This window comes from Haemaphysalis longicornis, unplaced genomic scaffold, assembly GCF_048455015.1.
Source record: "Haemaphysalis longicornis isolate Haplotype H1 unplaced genomic scaffold, Haemaphysalis longicornis Haplotype H1 scaffold_5, whole genome shotgun sequence".
Lineage (NCBI taxonomy): Eukaryota > Metazoa > Arthropoda > Arachnida > Ixodida > Ixodidae > Haemaphysalis > Haemaphysalis longicornis.
Genome location: NW_027526385.1, coordinates 184671817 through 184685841, shown reverse-complemented (window position 1 = coordinate 184685841; position 14025 = coordinate 184671817). Strand labels below are relative to the sequence as shown.

The 14025-nt window shown below is 48.1% G+C and overlaps 1 protein-coding gene and 1 pseudogene across 1 annotated transcript in view; one reads left to right on the top strand and one right to left on the bottom strand.

Annotated features, from left to right (window-relative positions):
- Window positions 1–12678, bottom strand: part of Ais (DExD-box helicase 52) — a 59057-nt gene extending 46379 nt beyond the window's left edge. Inside the window, exons 1-5 of the mRNA XM_077671405.1 lie at window positions 12630–12678; window positions 3148–3283; window positions 2956–3016; window positions 2383–2444; window positions 959–1141 (exon numbers count right to left, since the gene is read on the bottom strand). Of these exons, the coding sequence (XP_077527531.1) occupies window positions 959–1141; window positions 2383–2444; window positions 2956–3016; window positions 3148–3234 (393 nt within the window). The 5' untranslated portion in view covers window positions 3235–3283; window positions 12630–12678. The remainder of the gene's footprint in view (window positions 1–958; window positions 1142–2382; window positions 2445–2955; window positions 3017–3147; window positions 3284–12629) is intronic.
- A 173-nt stretch (window positions 12679–12851) lies between these two features.
- LOC144138897 (COP9 signalosome complex subunit 8 pseudogene) lies at window positions 12852–13629 on the top strand (annotated as a pseudogene).
- Window positions 13630–14025: the final 396 nt, after the last annotated feature.

Here is a 14025-nt window from a genome sequence, read left to right as displayed (position 1 = left end):
CATTGTTCACGTGACAAAATGTGCAATTTTAGCGGGAGATTTAAAATTTTGGCTTAAATTGCCTTATTTCTCAGTGAATAAAGCATCATTTGCTTCCGGGAAAGCGCTTGGGGTACTATGAAACACCTAATCTTTCGAATAAAACAAACTTTTGTTTTCTCTTCATGGCTCCTTTCACTAAAAGTGCATCCGATCGACTGTCTCACCTTCATAGACCTAAATCGCAAACAAAGAACACGCCCATACGCTGATTATCCATGCAATAAGTAAACACATCTACGAACAATCTAAATGTATAATGATAGCAGTTTATAACACAGAGGTACTATACTATAGTATTGCTTCTTTGTGATCAATGCACACGTTGTCTTACACAAAACCTTCCCTTTTCCGCGATTTTCAAGCAACCGTTTTGACACTGATGGAAGCCCGGTTTCATGCACATGCCATGCGTCCCAGAGATCTTATCAGAGCTTCTTGGGCGACCAACCGATCATCTATCAGGAAATGCATTACTCTTTTGACAGGATGCCAGCGGTCCCACAGCGAAAGTTTTAGCTCTAAACAAAAAAAAAAGCCATGGCCTCTTTTGCTGATCTTGGCGTAAGGAGCAAAAAGAAGCCATGTTTTGAAAACTCCAGATTTCGGGAGTTTAACGCGCTAAAGCTCAACATGGGTCATGTTGCGCACCATGTACTGGGCTCCTGATTAATTTTGCCCACTTGGACATGTTTAACATGCGCCCAAATCTGCACACACAAGTGTTTTCGCTTCCAGCCTGCATCTGGGAAGCGGCCACTGAGGCCGGGATCTAACCCGTCCTTGGGCTGAGCCCTAGCCACAAGAAGCCATGTTGCAAGCCAAGCCAAGTAAGGATGGAACATAAGGAAGACGGAGGTATGGCACTTGAGCCGCAGCTATACCCCCTTTTCCCCTGTGCTGCCGCAGGTGTGGCTACCTCGAGCATGGCCGGGATGGCTTGGCGCTGGACAGGCGTGGGCTCCTCGTACCCCAGAGCGGCCACATTGCGCAGCAGGACCCGGGAGACGTTGTAGCGGCCGGCCAGCTCCTCAAAGGTCTCCAGGAGGGCCGGGACGTCCGTGCCCTTGGCGCGGATTCGCTGCCGCTTGCTGGGTTTGGCCTGCAAAGGACCACACGCAACGGGGGGTCCCATTCGGCGAGGTTCGCACAAGTGCCCAAGAAATGCAGGCAAAGAAAGCCTCATCTGTCTCAAGGTTATCCCTTTGCGGTCAACTGTCGGGCCCTTACCGAAAACACATCGCAGCCGTAGCGATTCACTGTCAGGGTACGCCTGACAGTGGAACAAACAAAAGGAGACAGGAGGGAAACTGTGTTTCTATGCAAAACCTGCAGTAACAAGCCTGGCCTGTGCCCAGGGGAATGCTTCGAGCAGTTTCACTCGCGGCTCAAATATCGGTTAAGGAGTTGCAAGCCGAGTGCAAGAGAAAAAATAAATATCATAAGAGTTTTTCGTGCACAGTTTGTATTTCTCTTCGCTACGCCAGAAATTGGCGAAATAGTTTGCGACCAGAATGGCCGGGAAGTGGGTAAGAGTTCCGGACTACAATGGGTTAATAAGGCCAGAATGATCTGTGTATCCATGGTGAGCCCCGACAGCCTCCAATTCTTGTTGTTTCTCCGCAGAGTCACCGCCTGCTGTTTTCCTCCAGCAAAACTATGTCCCTCTGAAAGGAAACTAAACTTGCACTTCCAGTTCAGGAAGGTTTTTCGGCCAGTCGGTACTTCATTCCGCGTGCGTGAAGTGCAAAATTTGGACTAGGTACGAAGGAGGTTTTGTCTGTGTACCCGTCTTCCGCCCTCGCACACGTGGAGTGTACTGATTCCCTGCCCAGCCTCAGCGAGAAGCAGGAAAAAGCTTGACAACCCAATCAGGCTTAGGCAACGGGGCATGCCAAAGACAACACGGGGATCTTCAATGCGGGCGGACATGTGACACAAACGGGTATTTCAGCCTCCACGTGAAAATGTGCTCAGCAGCGCAACACCTTCTTAGGAGGCAGGGGACTGACACTCAGGTGGAAAAAGGTTGATGCAGGCCACACTGAATGCCCAGTGATTCCCTAGTGCAACATCTGCACCGCAAATGTTGGCGCACGGGAGGAGATACCTCCTGCTGCGTATTAAGAGGCACCATGCAAGAGACTTTACGCAGGGCCTCTGCTGTGAGCCACAGAGGCAAATGGGCTTCCAGCGTGAGCTCAAGTGCCAAGGTGAATAGAGTTACACGAGTTTTCTGTCCCGTTGCCCTCCGCTGCTGAGACACTGAGGGGCTCCCCTGTGGAAGTGTGTGGCTCAGCTCCTGACAAGCCGCTCTAACGTCACAAGGCCCCAAGGACATACCCCGCCTTGTGTCTGGTCAGCTGCATCCGCGTCGCGCTTGATGGAACCGCTGGCGGGCCCAGCTGAGAATGGAAAACAAAACAAAAAAAAAGGACGAAACATGTCACTGCGAGTCTTCGAAGACGGTCGACGAATTCGCCATGGACAGCATGCGAGCACTCGTGCCCAGAGATTCCTTGCAACGCTCCGGTACCATTGGCCAGCTGGGGTTTTTTTTTTTTTTTTTTTTTGCTCTGTTTTCCAAAGCGTTTCCCTTCCTATCATTTCTGTCCATTGAGGCCGTTTTTTTTTTTTTGTTTTTTTTAGTGCGGATTCACGGCGTAGTAAATAAGCGACGTGTTTTCACCGCAGAACAAATCATTCGCACCGCTTTTGTCGGCACATACGGCGAGATCGCCACAACCCGACGGCTCCTGCACCGTGAACAGGAAATGACTTACGGCTAGCTACAATAGATCAACCGGTACAGCGCCTGAAGTGCACACTTCCTGCTGCAGAAATGCTTCAAGCATTATTTCGCTTGCTACTAGGCCGTTCCAAACGCCACGAAAGCCGACGAGGGAAACAACTTACTGCTCGAGCAGACGACGGTACTCTCTGTCACATCTTGGGAGACATCCGACTTTTTGGCGAGCTGCAAAAAAATCACGAAGGACGGTGGGTAGGCACCGTTGGCGCTTATTTCAGTAACGTTCAGTTCTTTTTACTAAGGTTGCGACCAAGTCACTGTTCGAACAGATCAAGCTCACTTGTCGGTCCTGTTACCTTGAATCGTTCCGCGTCCGCCCGGAACTTGTTCACATTGAAGTTTACGCCAACGCAGAGCTTTTTGAAGAAATCGTTCGTATTCATCTTGATACGCGGCGTAGGTATTCCCTCACGAACACATGGTCAGCGAGACCTGACGTTCAGGAACGGTGGACGAGCACTACTGCGCATGCGCCAACTAGACATCAAAAAACAAAGAAAGCGACTTTTTTTTGTGCCGGATGTGACGTTATAATTTAAGAAAAATGGCGCGGTCATCTAGCTGCGCTCTTCTCGTCGTGATTTTGCCTGCCGTTGCAGCGGTGCATAGGTGTTTGGCTTACGATTGTAGTGAAGGCGCTCTCAAATAACTTCTGGAGAGCACTTACGGTGGTGTGCAGCGTGTGATCGGGACGCTGAGTGTGTGCGACTGCCTAATTTTCGCGTAGAACGTTGCGACGGTGACACAGGCGCTCTGCATCAGTTCTGCCGCCTCCATTTACGACAGTGATGAGTGCGTTCCCGTCGAACTTCTGCACTGTGTTTTATTAGAGCGCCGTGTTGAGGCCGCTGGACGTTTCATCGCCTACGTGCCGTGGCGAGAGGCAGCAACGCCGGTCAGACGAGGGCACTGGGATGGCGCATGACCACTCCCATCGTAACCAAGCTAGCCACTGCAAACGTAGACCACTTCTACGTAGACCACAGGGTTGTGTTTTTGTTCCAGTACAACGGAGTTAACCTGTGCGAAGGTATAATTGTGTGTTCGGAGTCGTGAGGCAGGCAGGTAATGTTCGCCTTTGCGAAGGTGTAGTAACTCCCATAATCTGTCTGCTAATCATTTTATTGGTCTGAAACCTTAAGCCAGCTGATAATAGGACATGCAGCCCGGTGGGAGGTAGGGCTGCGCACAGGACAAAGGTTTTTTTTGTTGTTACCAGCTGTAGGAACCAAGCCTTAATAATACACATCCAGGCTTCAAGTAGTGAATGAGAAAATATTAACTAGTTGCACTTAGCCCTGGTGCCAAGCATTTTTTTTCCGTGGGCCCTCTCAAGTTACCGTTTTTAAAATTACCCCTTCTAAGGCACGTTCAAGCTGGTATAATGCCATGCATTCAACAGATGCTGGACAGTTCACTCAATATGTCCTTGATGTGTGCTGTCACATGCCGAAGAACAATATTGTACTTCAGTTGGTACTTTTAGGAACAGATCTTATGATGTGCAATGCTTTCAAGTTCATTTCTTCTGTGTTTAGCGTGACTGAGGACTTGTCTGCAGCAATCTTACCGCAAATAAGTTATTGCTTGTCGAACAGTACCACTACAACTTAAAACTGAAATTAGTCAGGGATGAGGTTTTGCTTGTCAGTTTTCTCTCTCCAGAAGTGTGGCAATGGCAGCTGAGCAGTGGCGTTGCTCGGTAAACTTGCACCCGGGGCCCAGAAAATTTGTCTCCCCCTCACATATACAAAACAATTATTAATAATAAAACTAGTGTTATTGTTATTATTGATAATATTAATGTCTTCTATTGTTAGCATATGAAGGCTGGTTCACACTTGGGACTGGAGTTACCAAAAGCGATTTCTGTCACTGTTGTCACTTGGCATTGCCCTCATTGTGCGACAAGAGCGATTGGTCTCGACAAATTTTGTGTCTTTCATTTGGATACCAATGTAAAAAAAACTTTTTACAGCTACTGAATGCATGGGCTTCGAAACGTCGATGCAAGCATGCATAATATGCGACATGCGATGCGAAATGAAGCCACAGGATACTTGATCTGTAGTTATTTACAATGAACTGGCAATATATTAGAAAAGTAAGCAGCAAGATAAGAAGCCGTGTGTTATTTAGGCAATAATAGCTACACGAGCTTGGTTTAGAGAACCCCAGACGATGACTCTGGTGCAGATCTTGATACACAACACCGACCTTTTCAGTGAATTAGACATCGATAAAAATCCTAACAGTAAGGAGCATCATGGTGTGTCACTCGTGAGCATGAAAACACCATTAGCAGCCGAGAAAGGAGTGGCCAAGAGCTACTTGCGGCAGCACAGGGTGTAATGCGCCAAACCAAAGTAGGGTAGGGGAAAAGTGAAGGCTGGTATGCGGCAGTGTGAGAGTACCACATCTACAGTCGATACCAAGCGAATGGATGCCTGCAAGAGCAATGGAGATGTGAGAGAGTCTCGGGCCTTGTCAGAAAACGACACTATAAGGTGGTCGCCACAGGCGTTCGGAAAGCTTTGCAGCCCGCTGTGGCGACTAAATCATGCAGACGTCCCGCGGGCCTGGAGGAGGGTGGCCAGCAATGATAGGGCTGTTTAAAGGCAACACATGCAAGACAAATAGTCGCTTCATTCGCATCAATTTTCCTGTGTCTAGGAACACACCTTGAACAAATTATGCTTGAAGGACCACAGGCGGAGCCTGGTGAAAGAAGGCTGGGGGAGAAATAGAAGTTGTCCCAGCAAATAAACAGCCGGACTTAAAACAAAGCTATTTCCAAGTATTGTGCAGGAAAAGTGGTATAAAATGTGAAAGAAACGGCCGCCCCATAAATTCGGAAAAACCGCCTGCGCCTGCCCGTTTGTCACTAAAGGCAGCCTCTGTGGCAGCATGCAACTGCTGGAAATTTCTCTGAGTGAGAATTTCAGTACGTTTGAAATAGATACATTGTCGGGTCTCTTTATTTCTATGGTTATGTGATTACTGAGAATGGAAGCAGATAGAAAGGGAACATTTAGCGTTGAAAGAGACGACTGGCCGTACACGAGTCGTCTAAGTGGCTAGTGCACGGCTAGTCGTGTGGATGTTTGTCTGCGACAATGTTGTCGTTTCCTTTCGTACGTTGTAAAAAGATTCCACCACACATTTGCAAATACGTTAATTGACATTGGCGTCTTGGGAAAACGAACACAGTATAAAGTATAAAATGTGAGGTTCGGGCTTACCAGTGAAGCAGCCACCAGCAAATGGAGGAAATCTGAATCGAAGGAGGTTATGAAGCGATAAAGAAAGAACTCTTGAGTAAAATATCAGATTCGTACGGGCCCAAGTGTATCAGCGCCACACGCTGGCTCACAACCGTTTGGTCGCGTCTATCCCGATGTGTTGGTGATGATTTCATTGACGTCGTACAGTCAACTAGTCCAAGACAGATCCTAGATGAAACAACCTTTTCCCAGTAGCTGAGGAAATAATATCGCCCTCTCCAACCAAAAGTAATAACCAAGAACAAGACGTTTGGGACCCATCTCGATTCCCTCTTCCTTCAGGGGTGACTGGGGTCGCGTTGTAGCGCCGGTCACTCACAAAGCGCCTCGCTGTGGAGCACGGTGCCCGCATGTACACAAGTGGGAGGGTTCGGAGGGAAGGATTTATGTTCTTTGCATCTTTTCCTCCAGTTGGTCACGCTTCTGGAGCGTTTCACCGAAGTCTCTTTTGTGGTCTGATGTTTTGCAGCCAGACGTCGTCGTCGTGTTGCCTGAGTCGTTCCAGTAGATTTTTCCTCCCCAATGCATGGGGAGGGGCACTCAGCTCAAAAATCTTGCATACGACACCGGGCGTCCTGTCCTTTGCCGCACAGTCTTCAACATTTTTTTTCTAGTAATGTACACAAAGCACTCAGCAGAATGCTTTCACTAACACAGAAACTGCCCCTCACTCCCACCTCAATTATCGTGGGGTCTCCCGACCATATTCCGGGATGGGAGCACTCAGCGGATCGAGTGCCTAATGATAGAAAGTGGGTGACGTACCTGGTGTTTATCTTTTTGTTATGCACTTAATTTCGTTGTCCTGTCCTTTTTTTTTCTCACCCTCCACCTTGAAAGATGAACCTACCAGAGCAAAATATTTAGGTCATCCGCTTCAAATATTTCTTCACTTAAAACTCCTTGGGACGGCCACACGAAAGCCATGATAATATGGAAAGAAGATGAACACACGGCTGTCCGCTTTATTTATGTTCGCAACGCAGATGCTCATTTATATTGCTCTTAACTTACAGGGGAATGAAATAAAAAAACGTAGACTGACCTGATTAAAAGTTAGGTAAATAAAATAAATGCCTACATAACTGTTCTATTTCTTGCATAATTTGTTCGACAAGCTACTTGTCCGTTGTTCTATTAGTTTAATTACACAAGGCTGCATGGGATACGCCCCTTCCATATAATGCCATCTTCGTACAATTGCCATGTGCTGGCTGTGTCGCTTGGCACGATGAAGGAAAGTCAACGACAAAAAATATGAGCTATCAACACCCGATATCAGATCCTTCGCAATTGCTTAAATCGCGAATTGGTTGGTTAGTGCAAGCACTGAAGGAATCGGGTGCAACCAAGGGGAAATCGCGACAACCCATTTGTCTCACCTAATGTTGGACACCTGAGCTCCCACCTCTCCTCTTCCACTGGCGCCCCTCCTCCCAACACAGGCTTAATTTGTACAGTTAGCTCCCCCGCACCAACCTTCATTGCATGTTTCACTACTTTCATTTCGTTTTAATTATCAGTCCCCGCTTCCTCAAGATTCAGTCTTCCCCATATTTATTTTTTCAGGTCATTTTCACCTTGGTTTCCTTCTGAAAATATGACAACCGGACCAGGGTACACGGTCTTCGACGCGTCACTGCGAAGACTACAGAAAATGCTAAACATTCACCATGACCCATACACAACATCTCATGTGCGTAAAAAAAGCCACATAAATAACCGCCGAGGACACATGACCAAAGTCTCGTAGGCTTGGATGCCTCCCCCCTTCACTCCTCCCCACTACTGATCTCGTCAGCCGCCCCAACAGTGGTCCTGGACGTGGCTTTGTTAGGCCCCTGTTGTCCCATTGAAAAGCAAGCTCGCTCGCTACACCCCTCCGAGCGTCACAGTCATATACCGACGCATCCCCTCTCTAGGAATCGTTCCTTGTTCGCCTCCGCTCACCCTGCAGCCAATTAACTCCTCAAGCCGCGCCCATCCTCGACTACCGTGACATTCCTGGATGCCAAAATTCTCCTCGCTTTCTTCCATTGTACCAGGAAACAAATTTGAATAGACCAGTGGGGACGTAAATTGAACAGGCCAAAGCTGTGGTCTCGTTACAGTTGTCTTCCAGTTTTCGACGTCAGCATTACACATTGTAGGGGCCCAAGTGGAACTCCCCCCCCCCCTTTATCGAGGGGCTGGTACCTGGGGCCCAGGGACCCCCGGCCCCCCCTTAGCGACGCCACTGCAGCTGAGTGTTTTTTGTCACTACAAATGACAACTTACCTTTTGTATATATATTTAAAGGTGTGTGATTACCAACTTGGCATTTGTGAATTGAATACAAGTTAAACTTGGCTGTGAATTCAATAAAATATTTTTGAATAGGAATAGTAACAGCTGGCTGCGAATTGAATATTTTCAAACCACACTATCTTTGTTTTGGTGTTTCTAGAGTGTATAAAACATAACTACACCAAAAAAGACAGCTTAGGCAGTCAGAACTAGACACATCTCTGTTCAGGCACTTGCGCTTGACATAAAAAAAATTTAATGTAGCAGAGAAAATAAAACATAGACATGCAAACCAGTGCAACAAGAATTTTGCATACATTGCCATAAAGAAATATGGGTTCCTCAAAATACTGTGAACACAGTAAGCATATTAGGTATATTTAATATGATAGGCAGCAGCCCCCCACTCTCCTCAATGATTGAAAGGAGGCTGGGCATGCTAGTTGCCGGTGGGACCTCACCAACAAACCAGCAATAACGTTTTATTTCTCACTTCTGCTATTATATTTATAGGAAACCTATTCTAGATTATAAGTTTTGCTTTCGTAGTGTTGCACTTGACCTAACATACACCACAGTTAGCGAACACTTGCTTGGTGCAAGGCTTCTGCATTAGGCTTTTGGCACGGCTTCGGTGTCATGCAGAAAAACCAACCCGCAAGGTCTTATGTAGTGAAGCTTGAAAGTTTGCACGTCTTCAGATAGAGCAAACATTCGTTCCTCTACTATTTGTAAATTTCAAATATTTGAAACAGCTGCAAATCGAATATCAAAAAGTACTCGCACAGTATTCCAAGTTGCGAATGTTCACACACCTTCAAATATACTGCCTGGTCACTTCAGTGTAAGTGTACAATAAGTTTATACAAATAATTTCATGAATGAAAGTTAAAAATGCCATAAGGTGTTCATTATGCTAGTTTGATGCATTTATTTGAAATCACTGATAAGCATTGGGTGCAGTTGATTGGATGGTTAACCTCTCTGTCTTCCCTGTACTATCTCCTACATCCCCTCAAACTCAACGGGTATGGCTTCATTTCTCCTACTCCCTTCTTTAGACACTGCTATGCTTTCCTTTCTTTCTCCACCGGATTCGACCTCCCTCAAAGAATACGCCATTGCCCTTGCAATAGAGCACGCTACTCATACTGTTCCTACCACCACGCCAGTATATATCTTCTCCGACTGTCAGTCAGCCCTTCGTAATTTCGCTAACCATGAGACCCACCCACACACCACTGATTTCGTCACTCCGGGACTTGAATCGAATCCTCGGCCACGCTTCACACTGGTTTGGCTTCCTGGCATGTGCGGAAACGCCTTAGCAGACGCGCTCACCCGAGTACCTTTCCCGGGTTCTTGTACCACCCACCGACGGTTCGTACTCAACACCGCGCTTCCCGCCATTACCAATTACACGCCCAACGTCTATCACGCACCCTGTACCCACCCCCCAGTTCCCGTCTAACTTGTGAGGCTGCGTGCCTCATTCGACAGGCTCAAACCTCTTCACTCCCCTCCCATCACATTCTTCACCACATCTATCGGTGCCCTGGCCATCCTTCCTACCCCAGGTGTTCTTCCTACCCATCCATCCCTCATTCTAATCGGGACTTCACCCCACCATCTCTTACCCAATCCCTCACTTTCATCACTTCCTGGGAGCTCTGGCTGTCTTCCCCGCTGACAGTGAACATCCAGGCTGCCCAGGAAGCTCTCTACTAACACGTGCACCGGATCCGCACAGGCATTCAGGAGTACTGTGTGGATCCGGTGAATTGAACTTTCAAATTAGGACCAGGCATTCAGGAGTACTACGTGGATCCGGTAAATTGAACTTTCAAATTAGGACCTGGACTTAGAAATAAGTGTTTGTTCTCTCTCCTTCCTTCCTTTACAGGGTGGGCATTCATAGGGGCCTGTGTTGGGTAATATGTTGTGTTGTAGTATGTGTGGGTTTGTAGACATCTGTACAACGGCTTTGGACTTAGAGGTTGGTGAGGGAATCTGGCAGGTCTTTTCTGCTTTCTATGAATCCGTGGCTAGTAAATTTGAGGGCAGCAGTGCGTGCCGCCTCATTCCCTTGTAGAAAGGCGTGATGTCCTGATGAGGTAGATGATCACTAGCTTTTGTATGCGTCGTAGTGTATTTGAGGTGTGATGCATCCTCCTTGATAAAGGGACATGATACTGGGAAGCACGGTGGAATCTGTCATGGCTGTGCTTGCATCTGTTTTTTGCAAAGTTGTGGAAGTGGTAGTGGTGAGTGTGGCGGGCATCAAGGGTTTCTTATGAGTGATTAACGGCAGACGTCCCAGGGTTTTGTGCTTAAATATGCATCAAAACAGTGAACTGAATGAAGGTGGCTACGCAGGCTAGTTGAGACTTCATCGTGGAAATTTTGGTCAAATGTCAGGCATGACTCAAGGAAAGGATAGGGACAGGAATGAGCTTCGTCAGCGAAGCTTCATTTCCCTCTGAGAGTGATTACAAAGTAAACAAAACCCTCATATGACACTGGTTTAACACCACATGTAAAAAGCAATCACAGCTGCTGCACACTTCACACTAATTATTCAGTATTGTATAGTGCATCTGTCTCCCACATTTATCACATAGGCCTCAAAGATTTCTCGTTCCTGTTTTGTGCCATACAACTTCAGCACTCTCGTCGTATAAATTCTGGCATGCAGCCACCTGGCGTGCATTGAGTCTTGGAATGGAGCACCAAATCGGTTTCTGTTCCAGTCGTCAGCAATGCGGCATGCTCCCACCACCGCCTGTTGGGGGCTTGTCTGCCCTATCTACCATTAACATACATTGAAATAGGAACAACAAAGCATGTGACTTTTAGTACATGCTGTGCATCATGGTGACGGGCTGTGTAGCCACAGGAGGAACAAAGTTACAAGAATTCGTGTCCAACAGTGTTATGGAAATTGCATTTGAGAATGTTAATTTGGCCCACTGCCGCATGTCGTGCGGGGTCCCGCTACGGTTATCAAACTTTGTCACTGTGTAGGAACAAGCAGAACACGACGAAGGCTGATAGCAGAAGCACAAACGGGCACCAAATATGGTGGTGGGCGAAATAAATATTTTCACAGACCGAACAGTGCCCTCTCGACACCCACATGCAAGTTGGTCGAACTGGAAGTACATAATACCTTAGATAAACTGCACGAAGCTTACCATCACTCCCAAACCTCCCGCCTCAACCACCTACCAGACGAGACACCCTTGAACTCCTCGTATATCCAGCGCCCCAAGAACAGCTACAAAGTGTGCCCCTCCACATCCGTCAACACATTTGTACAGCTCCCATACCGCGATATACGCATCAATACGCTCGTCAGGAAAGCAACCCTCTGGAGATCAACGAAGCTAACGTGGATAATTACAAACTTTTCATTTCTGCGCGCCAAGAGTCCTCTGCAATGATTTAACAAGAATATGCAGCCCCGGAGAGATTACAAGACACGGGATTCGACGAACCAAAGCGACGCGCAGGAATCACCTTTGTAGGTCGCAATAGTCTTGTCTTGTTATTTCTTAGTCAACGACCGTGTGGTGAGCGACAAGAGTTTCGTGCGAACGATCGTTCGTGGCTGGCCGGTCGCAATAGTCTTGTCTTGATATTTTTTAGTCAATGACCGTGTGGTGAGCGACAAGAGTTTCGTGCGAACGATCGTTCGCGGCTGGCCATGATAGCACCGCCGTTTGAAGTTGAAGGCATACGCGCACTCGCACGTCGGAGATGAAACGCCCAGCGGCCTCAACACGGTGCTCTAATGAAATGCAGCGTAGAAGCTTGTCGCGAGCGCACTCATCACTCTCACAAATCGAGGCGGCACAACTGATGCAGAACGCCCGTGTTCACCGTCGTAACGCACTACGCGCAAATAAGGCGGCCGCACACACTCAGTGTCTCAATCACACGCTGCACGCCACCGTGAGTGCTCTCCAGAAGTTCTTCGAGAGCGCCCTTATCACAATCGCAAGCCGAACACCTATGCACCGCAGCAACAGCAGACAAAAATTACGGCGAGAAGATCGCAGCGAAGTAACCGTACAACAGCCGCCATTTTTTAAAACCATGACGTCACGTCCGGCAAAAAAAAAAAGTTGCTTTCTTTGTTTTTTTATGTCTAGTTGGCGCATGCGCAGTAGGGCTCGTCCACCGTTCCTGAACGTCAGGTATGAAACGCCGCTTACGAAAACAACGCGGCAGTACAACGACTCGACTAATGTTGGCTGCGTGATGATATTTCAAACGAAGCAATGATTGGCAATGATTGCTTTGAGTATTAATGCAAAATAAATGGTGCATCTAAATAAGAAATTCTCTGAAGAACCGACAAGTACGTAATATTATACAAATTTAGGTAATTTCTCTTTATTGTGTTTTTACATTTTGTTTGAGTGCCGGCTGTGCGTGGTGCAGCGATCGCTTGGTGCGCGCGTGCGGGCCTCTTGTTTTTCGAACAGCAAGCCTGACAATTTCCACCTTGACGGAGCCGTTGCCGCGGTGCGGAACCCGAAATGGAAGTTGTCATTGACGGCAGTGGAGACGCCAAAATGCAAGAATACTCAAAATTGGCCGCAGATCTGGAACAACAAGAGCTGGAGTCTCCCAACGGCATCGCCGGTCCCCAGGCGTACGCGCAGCTACTCGCCATCTACCTGCTCCAGAACGACCTGCCCAATGCGAAGTTCCTCTGGAAAAGGGTTCCCCCGGAGACCAAGCAGTCGCACCCGGAGATCGGAAGCCTCTGGAAAGTCGGCCAGGGCCTCTGGTACGGCGACTTCCCCGCCGTGTACGCGGGCCTGAACCAGGAATGGCCCGACTACATCGGGCCCCTCGTGCAAGAACTCGGTGAGCGCACACGGCGCCGGGCTGTGGCGCTTGTGTCCAAGGCGTACTCTTCGATCTCCCTCGACGACGCCGCGGCTTTTCTGGGCCTCTCCAGCAGCGAGGTGTCGGCCGAAGTGAGTCGGCTGGGCTGGGCCGTCGCCGGTGGCATGGTGTCGCCCGTGCCCACAGCCCCCAGCAACGAACAGTCGCGGCCGTGCGAGGAACAGTTGGCCGAACTGACAGATTTTGTGGCTTTCCTCGAGAGTTGAGAAGGTTGTGCGTTCGTCGTGTCTGGAGCCCAGGCTCTGCAAGGGTAGTCTCAAATAAACCATTCCCCCGCCCAACTCAGCATTTTTGCGTTGTTGCTGTGATTTCTCTAGCAGCTTATTGGCAACACCGGCCAAGCAGGCTTGTGCGTGGGTCGGCGCATGCCAAACTGAGCCCAAGATTTAGAATTGTGGAACAGTTTGCTTGCGCTGGTCTTGTAAAAAAAAATCGTATTTTCCCCGTCATTATGTGCTTTCTGCGACCAGCATAGTGCTGATAGACTTATCTCGGTATTGTGCTGTTTGTGGATTCAAGTCGTTTCAGTAGTGCATCTTGGACGGCAAATGTGGGAGACATAAATGGGGGTTGTGGCTGCAGACGCTGAAGGAGTGTGCCCATGTGGCAGGTTTTACGTGCCGTAGTTATTGTATGAAACTATGTTACGTGCGGACCACAACTGGCTGTATACGTATAGCCAGT